Below are 23,419 nucleotides of genomic sequence, written 5' to 3' on the forward strand. Positions count from 1 at the left end.
CAATGAACAATTTGATTACTCAGGTTTGCTTGGGGAATATTCCCGATCATCCATGTTGGATTTTTCCAGAGCTGTATAATTCCCTAATATTTCTATTTTTGAATACAGTATAATAATATCTAGGAAATAATTACCTTACAATAAAGCTTTTTCAGATTAAGTAATATGTCCGGAGCAATATTCTGAAATGAAATACAGCAGTTCACATAACAACTCATATCCACATGACAGACATTCATTGAAAAAGCACAAATAATAGCAAAACTGTTTACACCGTCATATATTTCTTTGAATAAATTATCACACGCTAAGAGTTAAACTCCAGATAATTCTATATACATTTTCACCCACCAAAAGATTTGTCATTGTATTCATGAAGTATTGAGATGAAGACAACCTTAGCAGTCCTGACTTATCTCAACAGCTTTGTCACTAACCTTCTGCTATTCTGCCGCTCTCTCTGTCAAAAACATTTATGAATTTTATTGACTGAATATCTGGATCAAATATTGTTTCTTCTATCTGCATGGGGTTCATCTAGATTAAAATATCATGAAGATGTATTATAATGTTCATTATCCTCCGTGATAAATCTGTAAAATCTCTTCAGTAAAAACCTGTGTTTGGTATTAGACAAATGTCCAAATCGTATGTGAAAGTTCAGATTCTGATCCCATAGCGACCAATAGTTCTAAACAACATGACACAGTCTATTTTTATGCCATTTCTAATTTACAGATGATATAATATATACATACCACAAGGGCTTTCTGCAGGCACAGTGAATTTAAAAAGCCATCTGCCTGTTGGGGGATATTATTTAAAATGAGTATATATAGGTAATACAGTTATATATAAAAAAAATCATGTAAATCATCATATAATACAGTAAAGAGAGACATGCATCAGTAATACACCATCTATTTAATAAAATATGAGAAGACATATTGTTGTATTTAATAAATGATATACAGTATGTTTTACATAATCCGGGTGCTAATTTTTGTTATAGTCGCACATATTTCAATGCAATAATATACCAAATTGTATAAAAAAGAGCAGTCCTATGAATTGCCTTATAAAAATGTATTTGCAGAGGAGTGTATTGGAAAATATGATGATATTTAAAATAAGAAACAAAATAAAATGTCTCAGTTGTCAAGTTTTGGTCTTACCGCTAAGCAAATAATCTTTGCCACCAATTCGTCTATTTGCAGTAGTTTCTGAAAAAGTAAAAGCCCAAAAAGATCATTAGCATATTTCTTTAGACAAATTATTATAGTAAGGCCAGTACCCTGTCCATGTATACTTCAATGGACTGCCTGCGCACACCAACTGGTGGTTCAAACCACATAAACACACGGTCCATTCAAAGACTACGGTCCCAGTGCACCTGTGAATGGACAATAATAATCTCATTCAATCTTTAAGTTGTCCCCCTTTTTAAGTGTATGTCACTTACGTGACTCTTACTCATCAGTTTTAGCTTTATCCGCTTACTTTCTTGGGACAGGTTCTCTTTATATTGGAAGACAAGGGAACCGAGGGTTTTGATTTATCAATGTAATACAGACGGTTTACTTTGCAAATTAAATATTTACTTATAGCTTAAGCTGGCCATACACATGAGGAATTTCAGATGATTCCTGCTGAGTTGGCCAACATTGGCCAAGACATAAGTGCTCCTGCAAGCACCATCCAGCTCAACAAAAGTCAATCTAAAATTGACTGAGCCAGGTAGAAAATGATAAGCCCAACAGTGTCTGCATCCTATTGGATTTTCAAGTATTCAGGCAGTTACAGGTGGTGTGATGGGTGAAAATAATAGCCAGAAATCAAGACGCCCTCCACCACTATGTTTAGCTTGGATGGGGCAATAGACTGATGTCTCTATTTCAGCCTGTGGGACTGAACGAGATACATCAAGTCATCTATGGTCTGCCTTAGTAAACTAGATGAAACATTGTTCACTTTGAAAGCCAAATCATTCGCAAAGGAAATAGACAAACAGGATTTTGCCTGCATGTGATCAGATGATTGCATTCAAAACAGCTAAACCTTATTCACTAAGCTTAGGCCCCATACACACGAGAGAATTTATCCGCGAATACGGTCCAGCGGACCGTTTCTCTGCGGATAAATCCTCTCGAGGATTTCGGCGGATTTTCATGCGATGGAGTGTACACACCATCGCATTGAAATCCGCGCTGAAATCCTCTGGCGATGACGTGTCGCGCCGTCGCCGCGATTATGACGCGGCGACGGCGCGATGCTGTCATATAAGGAATTCCACGCATGCGTCAAATCATTACGACGCGTGCGGGGAATCCCTTTGGATGGATGGATCCAGTGAGTCTGTACAGACGAGCGGATCCATCCGTGGGATCCGATTCCAGCGGATAGATATTCTGTGCATGTCGACAAATGTTTATCTGCTGGAATTCGGAAATATCCGCGGATAAATATCCGCCGGAGTGTACACACCATAGAATCTATCTGCTGAAACCCATTCGATGGGATTTATCTGCGGATAGATTCTATGGTGTGTACGGGGCCTAAGTGTCTATTTCTAGCAAATAAACAATTAGCGTTTACCATAGCAGAAAATCTTCTAATTAATTCTTTAAAAATCACCTGTCTACCTTCTCTTATTTATAAGATCAATGCACGCTAGAGATCCTGAACTACTGATAGATGAGAGGGACATGCAGCATTTTTTCTTACACACGATTGGATGATAGAAATCTGCAGAGCTTCCCCTCATTTCAGATCTGGCCCCCAGATCTACAGTGACTGCACTTCCTTCAAACTATATATCAAAATATTTTAACCAAAATGTATTTTAAACTAAAGCAATCCAATGGTGTAACGACTAAAAAAATCCCCATCACCAATATTATTCTTTTAAATGAAAAAAAAATCTTTGCTCTAAGGTGACTACCACCACTAATATGGGAAAACATACTTACCAGAAGTGCGTGCCTATCTCTCTACAAGATTAGTGTTTGCATAGTCTTGTAGCGAGATAGGCACGCACTTCTGGGAAGTGTGTTTTCCCATATTAGTGTTGGTGGTTTTGGGGCGTTCGGATAGCTCTTCCCGAATGTAATAAGATGGAAGCGGTGGTGGTGGGGCCTTTTTCCTCCTGGGGCTCTCCCTAAGCTCTTAAAGTTCTGATGCCTTCCTGGTGGGGACGGGGCTGCATTGGTCTAGCTGAGGGCTGGGATTTAAAGAAGCCTGTCTTGTATGTATGTACCCCTAGAGTGGCAGTCCAGGGGTGCCGTAGTCTCAATGTGATGCGGATCACTTTGACTTATGGCACCAAGGTCACTGCACTTCGAACACTTTTTGCACACCTGCATCTAGGGCCAAGCTTTTTGGCTAGGACCAGAGGATTTTTTTATTCCTGGCCGAAGGGCCGGCCATTGTAAAGCACAAGGGCACATTCACTTCCTCTTTCCACTTCCTTCCCCACTTTATTTATTGCTTGTTTGTCAATTTTTTGTCTTTTTTTATTGTTGTACACATTTTGCACTTGACTGGTAGGGTGTAGGTCCTCGGGTCTGCCCTTAACGTCTTGGGATGGGGTGAACATGGCCTTCTGGCTTAGTTTGCCCTCTCTCATGGGGTCTCCCTTTGGGGGAGCCCCACCTAATTCTTTGGTGGGTCTGTTTCAGCAGACCTCCCAGAGAATGGAGTCCATCTGGAGCCTAATGTCCCGGGGGATCAGGGTTAAGGCCCTTCTTCTTTGGAGGATCATATGTACACCCGTTGCACGTTTTGTGTCTCACATTTATGTGTTCACTTTTTTTGGCATCGGGTGGAGTTCACAGATCACAGACTTTCAAAAAAAAAATGGTGATCATTCTTAAATCAGCCTCAGTATCTCTCTGGCCAGCTGATATGAACAAAAAGAAATGATGCTAGTGAACAAGCAAACTTACCTTAACCTCTATAACAGCTTCAAGGGCCTCTTTTGCGCTTTCTCCAGTTGGCACCAAAATGTTTTGCTAAAAACAAAATGCAACAGGATTGTGTATGCATGCACGTCAAATATTTCACTCAATACCTCTAACGTGTAGCTTTAAAGATTACAGATGACTTATATAGAACGAACAAGTTAAAATTTCTGAAAAATTTACTTACTTTAAAAAAAATTTTTTTAAAAAAATGTAAAAATACGTGTGGTCAGTGCTCATTTATGTTTCTAATGTTGGCATTTTCTTTTTAAATATTTGTATACATTACTGTATGAGATTGGAAAGTGTTCACAATATCTACAATATTCACAGTAACAGGTCCCAAAAAACATGGGGATATATTTACGGCATTAGGAGCTTTGATGTTTAATGATCACAGGCACACACACTTTTTATTTTTGTCATTTGGACATTTACTATGAAAGTTTGTGAACTTTGATATATATTTCTGTGAGAATGGAATAATTTGTGTTATATACAGTATCTCACAAAAGTGAGTAGACCCCAAACATTTTTGTAATTATTTTATTATATCTTTTCATGTGACAACACTGAAGAAATGACACTTTGCTACAATGTAAAGTAGTGAGTGTACAGCAGCCGTCACTAAATGGCGGCCCGCGGTCCGAGTCCGGACCGAGTGGCGCTTCTTCCCGGACCGCCAGTATAATGTAAATGGCAGCGTTAGTTTGCTGGGATCGCGGGTTTCCTCAGCAACCACTGACGCTGCGTGCATGTGCCCGCCCCCTGCTCCTCACTGCAGGTCTCGGCGAAAACAAAAGTTGACTCACGGGCCGTGAGTAGGGGCGTGACGTCAGTCACGCACGCCCCGCCCCCCTGCTGCTTGCGGTTCCCGGGCTCCCCTGCGAGTAGAGGCGTGATGTCACCACCCCCCCCCCCCGCTGTTCGCGGTTCCCGGGTCCTGGCTCCTGATGTCTCGCAGCTTTCGCCCCTTCGATATTTAAGATGTGCCCTCCTGCATGCAAGGTATGTGTTATACACTTAACTAGTGATCAAGTATTTTTATTGTGCACACTGCTGGGCATATATAAATTAAAGGTCAGGCTGATGGGCACCTTTTTTTATTTTAAGGGGCACTCTGATGGACAAATTTTATTTTAAGGGGCACGCTGATGGGTATATTTTTTTATGTGCACACTGATGGGCATATTTTGTTAAGGGGCACACTGGTGGACATATTTTGTTGTGCCCATCAGAGTGCCCCTTAACATAAAATGTGGCCATCAGTTTGCACATTAAAAATATACCCATCAGCATGCCCCTTAAAATAAAATTTGTCCATCAGCATGCCTCGTAAAATTAAATTTGTCCATCAGCGTGCCCCTTAAATTACATTTTGTCCATCAGCATGCCCCTTAAAATAAAATGTGCCAATCAGAGTGCCCCTTAAAATAAAATGTGCCCATCAGCGTGTCCCTTATTTTATGTTAAGGGGCACACTGATGGGCACATTTATATTAAGGGGCACGCTGGTGGACATATTTTATGTTAAGGGACACTCCGATGGGCACATTTTTGGTAATGAGCACTCTGGTGGGCATATTTTATGTTAAGGGGCACTTTTTGTTGTGCTCATCGGAAAGTGCCCCTTAATATAAAATGTGCCCATCAGGGTGTCCCTTAACATAAAATTTGCCCATCAGAGGGTCCCTTAACATATAATGTGCCCATCAGCGTGACCCTTATTTTATGTTAAGGGGCATGCTGATGGGCACATTTTATGTTAAGGGGGACTCTGATGGGACATCTGATGTAAGGAGGCACTCTGACGGGAATGCCTGATTTAAAGGGGCACTGTGATGGGGACACCTGATGTAAAGGGGCACTGTGATGGGGACACCTGATGTAAAGGGGCACTGTGATGGGGACACCTGATGTATGAGGGCACTGTGATGGGGACACCTGATGTAAGAGGGCACTGTGATGGGGACACCTGATGTAAAGGGGCACTGTGATGGGGACACCTGATGTAAAGGGGCACTGTGATGGGGACACCTGATGTAAGAGGGCACTGTGATGGGGACACCTGATGTAAAGGGGCACTGTGATGGGGACACCTGATGTAAGAGGGCACTGTGATGGGGACACCTGATGTCGGAGGGCACTGTGATGGGGACACCTGATGTAAAGGGGAACTGTGATGGGGACACCTGATGTAAAGGGGCACTGTGATGGGGACACCTTATGTAAAGGGGCACTGTAAAGGGGACACCTGATGTAAAGGGGCACTGTGATGGGGACACCTGATGTAAGAGGGCACTGTGATGGGGACACCTGATGTAAAGGGGCACTGTGATGGGGACACCTGATGTAAAGGGGCACTGTGATGGGGACACCTGATGTAAAGGGGCACTGTGATGGGGACACCTGATGTAAAGGGGCACTGTGATGGGGACACCTGATGTAAAGGGGCACTGTGAAATTGTACATTTCTCATGTTTTAATAGAAATACAATGACTTCAATCTTTCTCAGAGTCATAACACAGACTTGAGATTCGGACCTCGGGCCAAAGAAAATTTTGACGGCCGGACCTCCTTGAATTTTAATTAAGTACCCCTGGTGTACAGCTTGTATAACAGTGTAAATTTGTGTAAACCGTTAATGTGTAAACCGCTGGCAACAAAAGTGAGTACACCCCTAAGGCCCCGTACACACGGTCGGACCGAACCGATGAGAATGAACCGAAGTTCAGTTTCATCGGACCAAACCGAACGTGTGTAAAGGCCATCGGTCTGTTTTCCTACGGTCCAAAATTTTAAAACATGCTTCAAAACCGAACCGATGGACCGATGCCCGATCGGACCAAACCGATGGTTAGTACAGAAAAGCATTGGTTCAAAACCCGCGCATGCTCAGAATCAAGTCGACGCATGCTTGGAAGCATTGAACTTCGTTTTTTTCAGCACGTCATGTGTTTTACGTCACCGCGTTTTCTGACCCGATCGGATTTTGAACTGATGGTGTGTACACACATCAGACCATCAGGCCACTTCAGCGGTGAACCGATGAAAACGGTCCGTCGGACCATTCTCATCAGTTTTGTCCGACCATGTGTACGGGGCCTTAGTGAAAATGTCCAAATAGAGCAAAATTAGCCATTTTTCCTTCCCGGTGTCATGTGACTCCTTAGTGTTAAAAGGTCTCAGGTCCCACTCAAATTTGGTGTTATCACTCTCTCTCTCTCTCATACTGGTCACTGGAAGTTCAACATGACACCTCTTGGCAAAGAACTCTCTGAGGATCTGAAAAAAAGAATTGTTAAACTACATAAAGATGGCCTATATTATGCCAAGACCCTGTAAGTGAGCTGCAGCATGGTGGCCAAGACCATACAGCGGTTTAACAGGACAGGTTCTACTCAGAACAGGCCTCACCATGGTCGACCAAAGAAGTTAAGTGCACATGCTCAGCGTCATATCCAGAGGTTGTCTGGGAAATAGACCTATGAGTACTGCCAGCATTGCTGCAGAGGTTGAGGGGGTGGGGGGTCAGTTCTGAGCCTGTTTGTGCTCAGACCATACTCTGCACACTGCATCAAATTGGTCTGCATGGCTGTCATCCCAGAGGGAAGCCTCTTCTAAAGATAATGCACAAGAAAGCCTGCAAACAGTTTGCTGAAGACAAGAATACTAAGGATATGGATTACTGGAACCATGTCCTGTGGTCTGATGAGAACACAATAAACTTATTTTGTTCAGATGGTATCAAGTGTGTGTGGCAGCAACCAGATGAGGAGTACAAAGACAACAGTCAAGCATGGTTGTGGGAGTGTTATGCTATGGGACTGCACTAAGAAGCTAAAGTTCATTGAGGGAACCATGAATGCCAACATGTACTGTGACATACTGAAGCAGAGCATGATCCCCTCCCTTTGGAGACTGGGCCGCAGGGAAGTATTCCAACATGATAATGACTTCAAACACACTTCCAAGATTACCACTGCCTTGCTAAAAAAGCTGAGGGTAAAGGTGATGGACTGGCCAAGCATGTTTTAAGACCTAACCCCTATTGAGCATCTGTGGTGCATCCTCAAATGGAAGGTGGAGGAGGACAAGGTCTCTAACATTCACCAGCTCTGTGATGTCATCATGGAGGAGTGAAAGAGCACTCCAGTGGCAACCTGTGAAGCTCTGGTGAACATCAAGCCCAAGAGGGTTAAGGCAGTGCTGGAAAATAATGGTGGCCACACAAAATTATGACACTTTGGGCCCAATCTAGACATTTTCATTTAGGGGTGTACCCCATTGCCAGCGGTTTAGACATTATTGGCTGTGTGTTGAGTTATTTTGAGGGGACAGCACATTTACTCTGTTTTACAAACTGTACACGCACTACTTTACATTGTAGCCAAGTGTACGGTGTTGTCACATGAAAAGATATAATAAAATATTTTCCAAAATGTGAGGGATGTACTTACTTTTGTGAAATACTGTATATATATATTTATTGCTGGAAACACTTACCTTCAATCCAATCCTGATGCACACAGTTTATGAGTTATACCCTCTGCTCCCATATATAGAAGATACACTATAACACTTGTCCTGCAGCACCTTGGGTGATTAATTTAAATATTGCAAAATCCACAAACTTCATACATGATAAATCCATGCAATGTGTATAACATTTTTGAAATGCCCACGGTCCTTCCTCAGGTAAAGTATGTAAAAAACTGAAACACACTGAATGCGGCTTAAAAATGTGATTTCAAAGTCGCAAATCAGTGCGATTTCATGTGGGGCTCGCCGATATCTGTGTGATTTCATGTGGGGCTCGCCGATATCTGTGTGATTTCATGTGGGGCTTGCCGATATCTGTGTGATTTCATGTGGGGCTCGCCGATATCTGTGTGATTTCATGTGGGGCTCGCCGATATCTGTGTGATTTCATGTGGGGCTCGCCGATATCTGTGTGATTTCATGCACAGATGTCAATACAAGTCGCACATGAAATCACCATAAATAGTGCAGGAACCTTTTTCAATTCGGTGAAAGTTGGAGTCACACCAACTTGAACAGTTCCATAGGCACAAATAAGGTGTGACTAGATGTTATTTGTAACTGGAAACATGTAACACCTGTGCACACATCCTTCCACCATTTTGTATCAAAGAACGGCTCTCACAGAGAATGACCACATAGAAAAGACAAGTCTATATTGGACAGTATACAGTAGTGAATCTGGTTCTTCCTAATCTACAGCCTTTGACCTTTTTATGTCTTAAACAAAATGAATATTTTCCATGTTTGTCCTGTGTACATTGTTCTAACATGATTAAAGGGGTTGTAAAGGAATTTTTTCCCCCCTAAATAGCTTCCTTTACCTTAGTGCAGTCCTCCTTCACTTACCTCATCCTTCCATTTTGCTTTTAAATGTCCTTATTTCTTCTGAGAAATCCTCACTTCCTGTTCTTCTGTCTGTAACTACACACCATATAGCGAGGCTTTCTTCCTGGTGTGGAGAAAGCCTCTTGAGGGGGGAGGGGGCGAGCAGGAGTGTCAGGATGCCCACTAACACACAGCTCCTTTCTCTGCAAAGTAAAGAGTGTCCTGACTTGCCTGCTTGCCCCCTCCCCCCTTAAGAGGCTTTCTCCACACCAGGGAGAAAGCCTTGCATTACTGTGTGTAGTTACAGACAGAAGAACAGGAAGTGAGGATTTCTCAGAAGAAATAAGGACATTTAAAAGCAAAATTGAAGGATGATGTAAGTGAAGGAGGACTGCACTAAGGTAAAGGAAGCTAAATTTAGGGGGAAAAAATCCTTTACAACCCCTTTAAGGGTTCATCTTTTACACACTTATACATGGGCAAAAAAACGACATCAAAGGGTACAACGCATGTCAGAGCTCTTTTGTAGTTTATACATTAAAGTGTCCCTGGGGTCTGTACTATATCAGGGAGATGACACAGAGGATGAAATATAGATTATCACAACATAAATCAAGTTGACACAGTCAAGTGAATGGGGCCAGTCTACAACCGTCCCACAGCCACATGCAGTGCACATGATTGTAGCACAGTGGTGTGGCATTTATATGGTTAAAACAGGTGGTGAGGAGGTGAGATATTTCCTTTGTACCGCCTCTCAAACACTTCCCTGTTGCTCTGTAAGAGAGAGAGAGAGAGAGTTCTTTGATACAAAGTAGTGGAGGGATATGTGCACAGGTGTTACATGTTTCCAGTTGCAATTAACAATTTAAAAGGAATGTTCTGTTTCAGCTTTATACATAATTTACCTGAGCAAAGACAGCGATGGCTCAAGAGATTGCATGGATTTATCACATGTAAAGTTTGTGGATTTTACAATTTTTAAAATAAATCACCCGAGGACCTTTCTGAATAAGTTGTGTGATTGGACGTTATGCATCTAAAGAGTGGGGCTGTGAGGCTGATGACATCACACACTAATTGTGTGCTGCTGGAGAACAGGAAGAGCGGTGAGCTGCATACTGCTGTACTGAGAGGTGGAGGGATCAGCACTGCTGCCTCTTTCTCTTATGCTCTTGTACATTGGTCATCAACCCTGCCCTACAGGGCCCACTAACAGGCCAGGTTTTATGTATTACCATGGGGAGATGAAGTCTAGAATACTGCAATCACCGAGCAGCAAATGATATCACCTGTGATGTATTTCAGTTATCTTGCAAACCTGGCCTGTTAGTGGGCCCTGTAGGGCAGGGTTGATGACCACTGCGTCTTGTACATTATACTCCTGTGAATGTTTTTATTCCTTTACTCTCCTAAGTATAACAATGGTGAGCACTATTTCAGTTTTATGTGCTGCACTTGGCTCATTGCCATGTCTGAACCTTGGATGACTCAAAGACCCCTTTCACACTGAGGCGATTTGCAGGCGCTATAACGCTAAAAATAGCGCCTGCAAAGCGCCCTGAAAGAGCCTTTCCTCACACTCCAGTGTGAAAGCCCCGAGGACTATCACACTGGAGCGGTGTGCTGGCAGGACGGTTAAAAAAGTCCTTCTAGCAGCATCTTTGGGGCAGTGTGTACACCGCTCCTGCCTATTGAAATGAATGGGCACCGTGGCTATACTGCTGGCAAAGCGCTGCTTCAGCAGTGCTTTGCGGGTGGTTTTAACCCTTTTTCGGCCGCTAGCGGGGGTTAAAAGCACCTCCCTTTAGAGCTGAATACCCTCACTAATACAATAAAAGCGCCACTAAAAATAGCAGAGCTTAACCGCCGACGCCCCAGTGTGAAAAGGGCCTAATGGATCACTGCAAAGGCAGTAATGGTTTCCTTACTTTCCCTTAAAGAGGAGAAAGAACCTTTGAATTGTCTGGATTGAAGGTGAGCAGCCTAACTTACCACTGGTGGTGATTGCACCAAGTATATGCATAAGGAGGAGGAGGTTCATTTGTATCACACCAGAAGAATTATTATTGTGGAAGTTTGGATAACTTACTGTGAGTGCACAGGATTATGTTGGTTTATGGACTTTTTTGACACAAATAAACTTTCTGATGCACTTTTAATGGGAAGCACTTATGTGTGTATAATATTTTATTTATTTGAATCCTTTTATTGAATTGCGTGTTGCATTACGCTAACATTTATTTAAGATTTTGTTTCAGTTCATGGTAGCGCTGCACTATTTGGGCTAAAATCACCCAAAGTGTTGCAGAACAGGTAATATAGAGCCAGGGCCGGTACAAGGCAGGGGCGGAAGGGTCGGCTGCCCTGAGCGCTACCATTTGCGGGCAGGAGGGGGGCGCAGGTGAAGTGCCGCCAGTGTGCTTTACTGTACACACTAGCCGGCGCCACTAGTAGTCATCTGTAACTTACTGATGTTATGTGCTGAGTGCGCTCCTGCACCCAGCACAAGCCTACACAGTCCACACCAGCCATACCTGTCAGCGCTGCTCCTTCTCTCCCCCTATGAAGGGGATTTGTAGTCCCGTCCCAGCAGCGTGACATCACTCACAGCCGGAGGTGGGATAGGAGGAGAGAAGAGAGCTGCTGCTGAAACTGCGGGAGGAGCCGCTGAGGAGGAACCAGCAGAAGTTCAGTAAGTTCCGTGTGTGTGTATCACCAGGACTTTTCCCCCTCTGGCAGCCCTCTCCTCTCCTGGCTTTTCTCTGTTAGCTCTGGGCACTCACTGCTGCTCTCGAGCACAATTCTGCTCCCAGCACTGTAAGCTAGTGATTCCAGAGGCAGCTCGTCCCTGCTTGCTGCCACTACTGATACATTGCAGCATGAAGCCGAGGAGCTCTGAAACTCCTCCTCAGTTCTGTGCTACAGGCAGCAGGCAGAGCTCTCTGTACTCAGCTGAAGTAAGAAAAAAAAAGCCTGTGCATACCATAGAGAGTGGTGGTCGTCAGAAGAGGTGAGGGGCTGCCAAAGCCTGAGGTGCAGAGAGGAGTGCACTGTAAAGGTGTGGGGGAGGGGGAATATGTGCTGACTGAGAGAGAGAACAGTGAAAAAGGGGGGGGGGGGTTTAGCAGAGAGAAGAGCTGGGGGGATGTGTGCAGAGGGGGGATCTGGGGGGATTTGTACATGGAGGAGATCTGGGGGGATTTGTACATGGAGGAGATCTGGGGGGATGTGTGCAGAGGGGGATTTGTGCAGAGGGGGGATCTGGAGGGATTTGTACATGGAGGAGATCTGGGGGGATTTGTGCAGAGGGGGGGATCTGGAGGGATTTGTACATGGAGGAGATCTGGGGGGATGTGTGCAGAGGGGGATCTGGGGTGATTTGTACAGAAAGGAGAGCTGGGGAATCTATGCAGAGAGGGGATCTGGAGGGATTTGTACATGGAGGAGATCTGGGGGGATTTGTGCAGAGGGGGGATCTGGAGGGATTTGTACATGGAGGAGATCTGGGGGGATGTGTGCAGAGGGGGGATCTGGGGGGATTTGTGCAGAGGGGGGATCTGGAGGGATTTGTACATGGAGGAGATCTGGGGGGATGTGTGCAGAGGGGGGATCTGGGGGGATTTGTGCAGAGGGGGGATCTGGGGGGATTTGTGCAGAGGGGGGATCTGGAGGGATTTGTACATGGAGGAGATCTGGGGGGATTTGTGCAGAGGGGGGATCTGGGGGGATTTGTGCAGAGGGGGGATCTGGGGGGATTTGTGCAGAGGGGGGATCTGGAGGGATTTGTACATGGAGGAGATCTGGGGGGATGTGTGCAGAGGGGGGATCTGGGGGGATTTGTGCAGAGGGGGGATCTGGAGGGATTTGTACATGGAGGAGATCTGGGGGGATGTGTGCAGAGGGGGGATCTGGGGGGATTTGTGCAGAGGGGGGATCTGGAGGGGTTTGTACATGGAGGAGATCTGGGGGGATGTGTGCAGAGGGGGATCTGGGGGGATGTGTGCAGAGGGGGGATCTGGGGGGATTTGTGCAGAGGGGGGATCTGGAGGGATTTGTACATGGAGGAGATCTGGGGGGATGTGTGCAGAGGGAGATCTGGGGTGATTTGTACAGAAAGGAGAGCTGGGGAATCTATGCAGAGAGGGGATCTGGAGGGATTTGTACACGGAGGAGATCTGGGGGGATTTGTGCAGAGGGGGGATCTGGAGGGATTTGTACATGGAGGAGATCTGGGGGGATTTGTGCAGAGGGGGGGATCTGGAGGGATTTGTACATGGAGGAGATCTGGGGGCATGTGTGCAGAGGGAGATCTGGGGTGATTTGTACAGAAAGGAGAGCTGGGGAATCTATGCAGAGAGGGGATCTGGAGGGATTTGTACACGGAGGAGATCTGGGGGGATTTGTGCAGAGGGGGGATCTGGAGGGATTTGTACATGGAGGAGATCTGGGGGGATGTGTGCAGAGGGGGGATCTGGGGGGATTTGTGCAGAGGGGGGATCTGGAGGGATTTGTACATGGAGGAGATCTGGGGGGATTTGTGCAGAGGGGGGGGATCTGGAGGGATTTGTACACGGAGGAGATCTGGGGGGATTTGTGCAGAGGGGGGATCTGGAGGGATTTGTACATGGAGGAGATCTGGGGGGATGTGTGCAGAGGGGGGATCTGGGGGATTTGTGCAGAGGGGGGATCTGGAGGGATTTGTACATGGAGGAGATCTGGGGGGATTTGTGCAGAGGGGGGGATCTGGAGGGATTGGTACATGGAGGAGATCTGGGGGGATGTGTGTGTACCACTGCTGCTGCCCTCGAGCCCTTGAGCACAATTCTGCTCCATAGAGACTGGTGACCGTCAGAAGAGGTGAAGGATTGCCAAAGCCTGAGGTTGTGCAGAGAGGAGTGCACTGTAACGGTGTGGGGGAATATGTGCTGAGAGAGGCACAGATAGTCACAACGGCGACGATAATTGGGGGGTTTGCCTCCTTCGCCCTGGGCACCAAATGACCTTGTCCCAGCACTGTATAGAGCTATATATATATAAATATAGCAAAATGTGATTGGTTAGCATAGATTCCTGCACTTTGCACAGTGATTGGATGATGCTTTTTTGAATTAGGAATACTGAAATCATTTAGATTTCTGTCATTTGTCATGTTTGAATGTGGCTCATGAGCTGGAAACACATGACATACATTATATTCAAATGAGACATACAAAATATAGGTAGATGGAGAGAGACTTACAATACTATTACCAGTACCAAGAATTTTATCAACATGGCAGCCTGTACAGTTCTGCAAAAAGAGTATAAAGTACATTATTAGAGATGATAAAAGTAATAATAAAGGAAGCTCTGCTTGTTTACAGCCTTCTCCCCCCCGCCGTGTGACTTGCGCATGCTTAGTAGGAAACAGGCTGTGAAACTGCAAGGTTTCACTTCCTGTTTCCCATACTACAGAGCCTGCACCCAAAGTCGATTGACGAATCAGGCAGGGGTGCCAACATTACAGGATCCCTGGACAGGTAATTGTCCAAATATTAAAAGTCAGCCGCTACAGTATTTTTAGCTGCTGACTTTTTTTCCATTTACAGACTGGAACTCCTCTTTAAATGAAAATGGTAGATCAGGGAATTCCATTAATTTTTGTGATTTGGGTAGTATCTTTTTTCCATGTCTATAAGCTGCATCATTTAAAGTGGTTCTAAAGGTAGAATTCATTATTTGCAGTAAGGTAAACTTGTGTGTTCTGCTCCTTCCCCCATCCCTCATTACCAATTGAGCCTGATCTCTATCCAGTGCTGTACCTGAGAGCAAGGTCTCTCTCTCTCTCTCTCTCAGCAAAGAGCAGAGATGGGGCTGAGTTGCGCTGTGTGTTTTAATAGACACATAGGGCCAGATTCAGGTAGGAGATACGACGGCGTATCTCCAGATACGCCGTCGTGTCTCTGAGTGTGAGGCGTTGTATCCTGGCGCCTGATTCAAAGAATCAGATACGCCAGAATTTCTCTAAGATACGACCAGCGTAAGTCTCTTATACCGTCGTATCTTAACTGCATATTTACGCTGGCCGCTAGGGGAGTGTACGCTGATTTACACCTAGAATATGTAAATCAGCTAGATACGCCTATTCACGAATGTACGCCCGGCTGTCGCAGTACAGATACGCCGTTTACGTAATGCTTTTTCCGGCGTAAAGTTACCCCTGCTATATGAGGCGCAGCCAATGTTAAGTATGGACGTCGGGACCGCGTCAAATTTTACGTTGATTAAGTTGTTTGCGTAAGTGTATAGGGCTGTGCGTAATTTAGGTTCACGTAGAAAGCATTGAATTTTTGCGGGTAAATTTGGAGCGTGCGCACTTGAATAATTTCAGGGACGGCGCATGCGCCGTTCGGAAAAAGCGTAATTTACGTGGGGTCACAATAAATTAACATAAACACGCCCACATCTTCCAAATTTGAATTAGGCAGGCTTACGCCAGCCTATTTACGATACGCCGCCGCAACTTTGCTTTGTGAATACTGCACTTGCCTGTCAAAGTTGCGGAGGTGTAGCGTAAATAGGATACGTTACGCCCGCACAAACATACGTGCTCCCAACGTGAATCTACCCCATAGAGCTCAGGATCAGGCCTGCATGAGTGCCCCATAACAAGCCGCTTGCTATGGGGGCACTCAGAAGGGGGATGGAACCAGGAGCACTGATTGGGACCCCAGAAGAGGAGGATCTGGGCTGCTTTGTGCAAAACCATTGCACAGAACAGGCAAGTATATATGTTTGTTATTAAAAATATATATTTTACATTCAGTTTAAAGCCTAAGGGCAGCCAATCTAAAAAAGAATATTCAGCTCAAAGGGCATAACTTACAGTCAGTAGGATGTGTCCCTTGTGCTGATTCCTTTTTCTGTTGAAAACCTACTCCATCCTGCTTCCTCCAACCCCACCACTGTAATCTTCCAGTGCGGTAGAGGTCAATTTTTCTAGACTTTAGTAAATATTTTCCTAATAAAAAATCTATTCTTGAACAGCTAATCTATACATAAAGTCTTAAAATTAGTATTCCATACCAGTGCCTTGATGAATATGTTGGCTGCAGCGTTGTAATTCTCTGTGTTTTGATCCTCCTAAAAAATAAAAAAAATAACACAGAGTCAAACTTACTAAAAAGGAAAGTGAAAGCATCTGTTGTCATTAATCATATAATACAGAGTAAATGGTTTGTATAAAATATATTTTAAACAGTTATTGTAACTGCCCTAATAAAAAATTGATCTCTTAAAACAATCTCAACAAACCAATAACACTTTAATGAAAACCTTTAGACAGGTGACAGCTGGTTTCTGTGCTCCTGTATGCCATGATGTTCTATAGTAAGGAAATTGACCTAAACTGTCACGGCAAATGTGACAGTGTTCCAGACAACAAAATGCTTTCCGAAACACCTAATCCAATCTATTGGCAGTGATTAAAGTGGCCATTTATGAAGCCTATATACTGTATGCCACAATAGTGATTATCACTTATCTCCACTGTACAGCTGTTTATGTGGCTGTGATGTTGTTCAGTCTCCCACTGTAGCAAAATGAGAGGAAATGATCTCCCTCCCTAAATTCTCCACCTCAGAGATACTAATAGCAGGGAAATAGCAGGGAAAGAGAAGAGAAACAGTCCCAATGTGATGAGGGAACAGATGAATGTCACTGCTTGGCTGCCCCAGTAAAATAACCCTCATCATTCAGGTTATATACTGTATATACATATGTGTGTACATACAATTATAAATATACAGCATATGCATGTATACATGGCAGTTTTTGAGGGTGCAAAATTATTGCCATGCCCCTTATGGCTTATAAACACACAGGGCCGGATTCAGATAGAGATACGGCGGCGTATCTCCTGATACGCCGTCGTATCTCTGAGTTCCGTCGGTCGGATCTATGCGGCTGATTCATAGAATCAGGTTCCGCATAGATCTCCCTAAGATCCGACAGGTCTAAGTGACTTACACAGTTGGATCTTAGGCTGCAATTCCAGGCCGGCCGCTAGGTGGCGTTTCATTTTTTACATGCGACGAATATGCAAATGAGGATTTCCGCCGATTCAGAAACGAACGCCCGCCCGGCACTTTTTTTTTACGTCGTTTGCGTTCGGCTTTTTCCGGCGGATAGTTACCCCTGCTATATGCGGCGTATCCTATGTTAAGTATGGCCGTCGTTCCCGGGTTGAATTTTGAATTTTTTACGTCGTTTGCGTAAGTCGTTCGCGAATACGGCCGGACGTAATTTACGTTAAAGTCGAAACCAATGACGTCCTTGCGACGTCATTTGGAGCAATGCACGGTGGGAAAATTCGTGGACGGCGCATGCGCTGTTCGATCAGCGCGAGGACGCGCCTGATTTAAATTGTACACGCCCCCTAGCCGCGTAATTTGAATTCCGCCGGGGGATTTACGATACGCCGCCGCAAGTTTTGAGGTAAGTGCTTTCTGAATTAAGCACTTGCCTCAAAAACTTGCGGCGGCAGATCGTAAATCAGATAGGTTACTCGGATCTAAAGATCCGCTAACCTATCTGAATCTAACCCACACAGTCTACACTAATAACACTGTAATAGAGTGGACTCTAGTATTTCAACAGCACTTTAAACTAGGGCTTATTTTCGGGGTAGGGCTTATATTGCAGCCCTTTCCGGAAAGCACACTAGGTCTTATTTTTGGGGTAGGTCTTATTTTCGTAAAAACATGTTAGCTAAGCACCTGACGGACCACAACATACAGGGATATACAATGTAATACTGACATATAATCACACACATAGATTGGACTAATGTCTTTTTTCAACCTCACCTACTATGTAACTATGTAACATAAGGTGATGAAAAATGTAAAATGTTACAACTGTCACCAGGACAAGAGTTGAGGGGAAATCTTGCAATGTGGGGACACCTGTTTTTTAACAGTTGTCTAAGAACAAAATACCCCCTATTTCATAGAGATTTCCTCTCATTTCAGGTTGCATTTACAGGATGGAAATTAAATAGAAATCTCCCTTTCAGTAAACAGGAAGAAAAAAAATAAGAGATAAAACAAAGCATAGTAGGTACATAAAAAAAACACAAAAAAAACCCTGAGAGATCTTGAAAAATGTTATGCTTATTTAGATATATTTTTATTTCTAACTATTTAATCTACTTTCGTGCTTTTTAGAATTAGTCAAATCCATATTATGAAGGATAACATCTATATTACATACATTCAGGGCCGGTACAAGGCAGGGGCGGAAGGGTCGGCTGCCCTGAGCGCTACCATTTGCGGGCAGGAGGGGGGCGCAGGTGAAGTGCCGCCAGTGTGCTTTACTGTACACACTAGCCGGCGCCACTAGTAGTCATCTGTAACTTACTGATGTTATGTGCTGAGTGCGCTCCTGCACCCAGCACAAGCCTACACAGTCCACACCAGCCATACCTGTCAGCGCTGCTCCTTCTCTCCCCCTATGAAGGGGATTTGTAGTCCCGTCCCAGCAGCGTGACATCACTCACAGCCGGAGGTGGGATAGGAGGAGAGAAGAGAGCTGCTGCTGAAACTGCGGGAGGAGCCGCTGAGGAGGAACCAGCAGAAGTTCAGTAAGTTCCGTGTGTGTGTATCACCAGGACTTTTCCCCCTCTGGCAGCCCTCTCCTCTCCTGGCTTTTCTCTTTTAGCTCTGGGCACTCACTGCTGCTCTCGAGCACAATTCTGCTCCCAGCACTGTAAGCTAGTGATTCCAGAGGCAGCTCGTCCCTGCTTGCTGCCACTACTGATACATTGCAGCATGAAGCCGAGGAGCTCTGAAACTCCTCCTCAGTTCTGTGCTACAGGCAGCAGGCAGAGCTCTCTGTACTCAGCTGAAGTAAGAAAAAAAAAGCCTGTGCATACCATAGAGAGTGGTGGTCGTCAGAAGAGGTGAGGGGCTGCCAAAGCCTGAGGTGCAGAGAGGAGTGCACTGTAAAGGTGTGGGGGAGGGGGAATATGTGCTGACTGAGAGAGAGAACAGTGAAAAAGGGGGGGGGGGGGTTTAGCAGAGAGAAGAGCTGGGGGGATGTGTGCAGAGGGGGGATCTGGGGGGATTTGTACATGGAGGAGATCTGGGGGGATTTGTACATGGAGGAGATCTGGGGGGATGTGTGCAGAGGGGGGATCTGGAGGGATTTGTACATGGAGGAGATCTGGGGGGATTTGTGCAGAGGGGGGGATCTGGAGGGATTTGTACATGGAGGAGATCTGGGGGGATGTGTGCAGAGGGGGATCTGGGGTGATTTGTACAGAAAGGAGAGCTGGGGAATCTATGCAGAGAGGGGATCTGGAGGGATTTGTACATGGAGGAGATCTGGGGGGATTTGTGCAGAGGGGGGATCTGGAGGGATTTGTACATGGAGGAGATCTGGGGGGATGTGTGCAGAGGGGGGATCTGGGGGGATTTGTGCAGAGGGGGGATCTGGAGGGATTTGTACATGGAGGAGATCTGGGGGGATGTGTGCAGAGGGGGGATCTGGGGGGATTTGTGCAGAGGGGGGATCTGGGGGGATTTGTGCAGAGGGGGGATCTGGAGGGATTTGTACATGGAGATCTGGGGGGATTTGTGCAGAGGGGGGATCTGGGGGGATTTGTGCAGAGGGGGGATCTGGAGGGATTTGTACATGGAGGAGATCTGGGGGGATGTGTGCAGAGGGGGGATCTGGGGGGATTTGTGCAGAGGGGGGATCTGGAGGGATTTGTACATGGAGGAGATCTGGGGGGATGTGTGCAGAGGGGGGATCTGGGGGGATTTGTGCAGAGGGGGGATCTGGAGGGGTTTGTACATGGAGGAGATCTGGGGGGATGTGTGCAGAGGGGGATCTGGGGGGATGTGTGCAGAGGGGGGATCTGGGGGGATTTGTGCAGAGGGGGGATCTGGAGGGATTTGTACATGGAGGAGATCTGGGGGGATGTGTGCAGAGGGGGATCTGGGGTGATTTGTACAGAAAGGAGAGCTGGGGAATCTATGCAGAGAGGGGATCTGGAGGGATTTGTACACGGAGGAGATCTGGGGGGATTTGTGCAGAGGGGGGATCTGGAGGGATTTGTACATGGAGGAGATCTGGGGGGATGTGTGCAGAGGGGGGATCTGGGGGGATTTGTGCAGAGGGGGGATCTGGAGGGATTTGTACATGGAGGAGATCTGGGGGGATTTGTGCAGAGGGGGGGGATCTGGAGGGATTTGTACACGAAGGAGATCTGGGGGGATTTGTGCAGAGGGGGGATCTGGAGGGATTTGTACATGGAGGAGATCTGGGGGGATGTGTGCAGAGGGGGGATCTGGGGGGATTTGTGCAGAGGGGGGATCTGGAGGGATTTGTACATGGAGGAGATCTGGGGGGATTTGTGCAGAGGGGGGGATCTGGAGGGATTGGTACATGGAGGAGATCTGGGGGGATGTGTGTGTACCACTGCTGCTGCCCTCGAGCCCTTGAGCACAATTCTGCTCCATAGAGACTGGTGACCGTCAGAAGAGGTGAAGGATTGCCAAAGCCTGAGGTTGTGCAGAGAGGAGTGCACTGTAACGGTGTGGGGGAATATGTGCTGAGAGAGGCACAGATAGTCACAACGGTGACGATAATTGGGGGGTTTGCCTCCTTCGCCCTGGGCACCAAATGACCTTGTCCCAGCACTGCATACATTAACTTACATTTCAGCTTCACTTGTTATTCTCAGCTCTCTCTTCATGAGAAAAATATTTAAATTTGTTCATACCTAGTAGTAGATAACTAGAGGTGAATGTGACTATTAACTATGACTAGGTATATCATGACCTGGATAAATGAGATGCTCCACACACATTATTTTTGTATAGTGGCTCTTTATAAGCAGTGCTTTCAAAATAGGTTTATTTTGTAACACCTTGTTACAGTCACAATAAAATGTACCTGAAATTTATTGTATGCACAGAGGAAGTTTGCAGCAGCGGGAAAAAAAAATCCAAACTCCTGAAAATGAACGACATAAGTTAGTGATGAATATATCTAACACTATTAACAAAGAAATGCATTGTAATAATACAGGGCGATGATAGTTTATTTGGAAAGTTGAGCTTTGAAAATAAGTGGAGATCATTTAGTAAATGAATAGACTGTTTACTTAGCAAAGTGAATGTTCCCTTAGCTTAGTAAAATAATGATCAGTGCCACTTGCTCCCCAGCGACAGAACACAAAAGCACTGTTGGAGTGATACCCCCATTCACATTGTGTCTGTGGATTGGGGAATCTGATCTTTTCTTGTTGTACCAACTAATTGAACAACAAAATAAAAAAAAGATCAGTGTATAGGCTGCCTTAAGTAACGATCCTGTGTATTAAATGTGAACACAATTTTTCCTTATTCACAAAGTGAACAAACAAAATTAAGTAAACATCATCTCTATTTCTTGTAAATGCAAGGAACTTTTTTATTTTTTATGAAACAAATAGAGGAGAATAATGCTTTAAAAGATAAAACTAAAGATGCAATATATCTTTAGATGACAAAAAGGTAATACAAGATGTAATATTTTTGTAACAAAATGTATATGTAACCAAGAACAGTTCTAAACCATAGAATATCTGGGCCCTATAATCCATTCTATATTCCAATCATAAAATCATGGGTAACATAACAATGTGATTTAGTTTTTTGAGCTGTTGTACTGGATGTCACCCATAGAATGCATTGAAAATGAGAGAAGCTTTGCTAAATAGTCCCAAATATTGCTGGGCTAGAACAACATGCCTTTTTTGCTTGCCATCCGGTAAGCAGGTTTTTCTTAGGGTGGCGGGAAACTTTTTTTGGTTGGATTCACTGTGGTGCCACTGGGAAGAGGATTAATTCCATCCTATATGTTGATCAATAACATGCCGTTCGAATAATTTTTCCTGCACAATTTGGGACTATTTAGAGCAGCTTCTCTCATTTTCTATCTATTATTGTGGGTATCTCACTTCAAGCTGCTACTTTTTTCTTGCCTAATAACATAAAATGCATTACACATATTCCTATTGAAGTAAATTAAAACAGCAAACTATACTGTACCTTGTCTTGATGACACATTAACCAAATAAATAAGAACAAAAGATTGTTTGTTTTCATGTTAATTACTACTGTACCGTTAGTGCTTGTGCCAGACAATTAGGGTCGTCTGCATTAGAATTTATTTTTTGACAGTCAGTATCTATAATGCAACATAGACATAGTTTAATACTGTTTGAAGGCCCTTAAAAATGCATCCACATTTTTCTAGAAATCTTATTTAATGATTAATAGTGCTTACCTTGACAGAAGCTCAGACCGAACAGGGCAAAAAGCAGGATGATCTTCATTGTACTGATTCTTAATTTCAACTCAGTTGGTGATTGTCTGTATATCTCAGCTCCTCTTTTATACTTGTTAAATTGAGTGACATCATTAAACACACAACATAGAGCCACCCACACTGGCACGTGTCCTAGACATGAAAAAAACGTTAATGATGATGAAATATCCAACAGTAGTGCTTGCCAGGACTATATTTTGTTTTTACCATAAGGTAACCACAAACAGAGGGTTGCAGAGTAATTACTCAGATAAATTGCTATATTAAATATTATATAGTGTATATTTTAGAAAATGATATAGAATCTTTAGGGATATCCTGCTATACTGAATTCTTTAAATTGTCATGATTAGCAATGCATCTCATAATGCCCACCAGCCAGGTTCTCAATAGTGTATATGTGCTAATTAAAACAACTTGGAAGAGTTGTGCAAAAATTAGTAATACATCAAACTTTGAGCTAAAACCTAAAAACATAGTCAATGAATGTCCAGTTTTATTTAAAGAGCCACTTGTCTTGGCTGCAGCACCTCACTGGTGGATCCCATTGGAACATATAAGGCAAAACGGAGAGACACAAAGCAACACCATCTTAACTATTTAAGGACAGGGCCTATATTTCAGACTTGGTGTTTACAAGTTAAAATCATTTTTTTTACTAGAAAATTACGTAGAACCCCATAACATTATAAATATATATTTTTTGGACACAGTAGAGCAGTGGTCA

The 23,419-nt window shown here is 44.5% G+C and overlaps 1 protein-coding gene across 1 annotated transcript in view; it reads right to left on the reverse strand.

The window, feature by feature from the left end:
• Positions 1-22,755, reverse strand: part of LOC120945790 (ranaspumin-like) — a 57,040-nt gene extending 34,285 nt beyond the window's left edge. Inside the window, exons 1-9 of the mRNA XM_040360196.1 lie at positions 22,651-22,755; positions 22,487-22,551; positions 21,274-21,333; positions 16,399-16,455; positions 14,573-14,623; positions 3,945-4,010; positions 1,176-1,223; positions 759-803; positions 135-182 (exon numbers count right to left, since the gene is read on the reverse strand). Coding sequence (XP_040216130.1) covers positions 135-182; positions 759-803; positions 1,176-1,223; positions 3,945-4,010; positions 14,573-14,623; positions 16,399-16,455; positions 21,274-21,333; positions 22,487-22,551; positions 22,651-22,699 — 489 coding nt within the window. The 5' untranslated portion in view covers positions 22,700-22,755. The remainder of the gene's footprint in view (positions 1-134; positions 183-758; positions 804-1,175; positions 1,224-3,944; positions 4,011-14,572; positions 14,624-16,398; positions 16,456-21,273; positions 21,334-22,486; positions 22,552-22,650) is intronic.
• Positions 22,756-23,419: the final 664 nt, after the last annotated feature.

This window comes from Rana temporaria, chromosome 7 (genome assembly GCF_905171775.1).
Source record: "Rana temporaria chromosome 7, aRanTem1.1, whole genome shotgun sequence".
Lineage (NCBI taxonomy): Eukaryota > Metazoa > Chordata > Amphibia > Anura > Ranidae > Rana > Rana temporaria.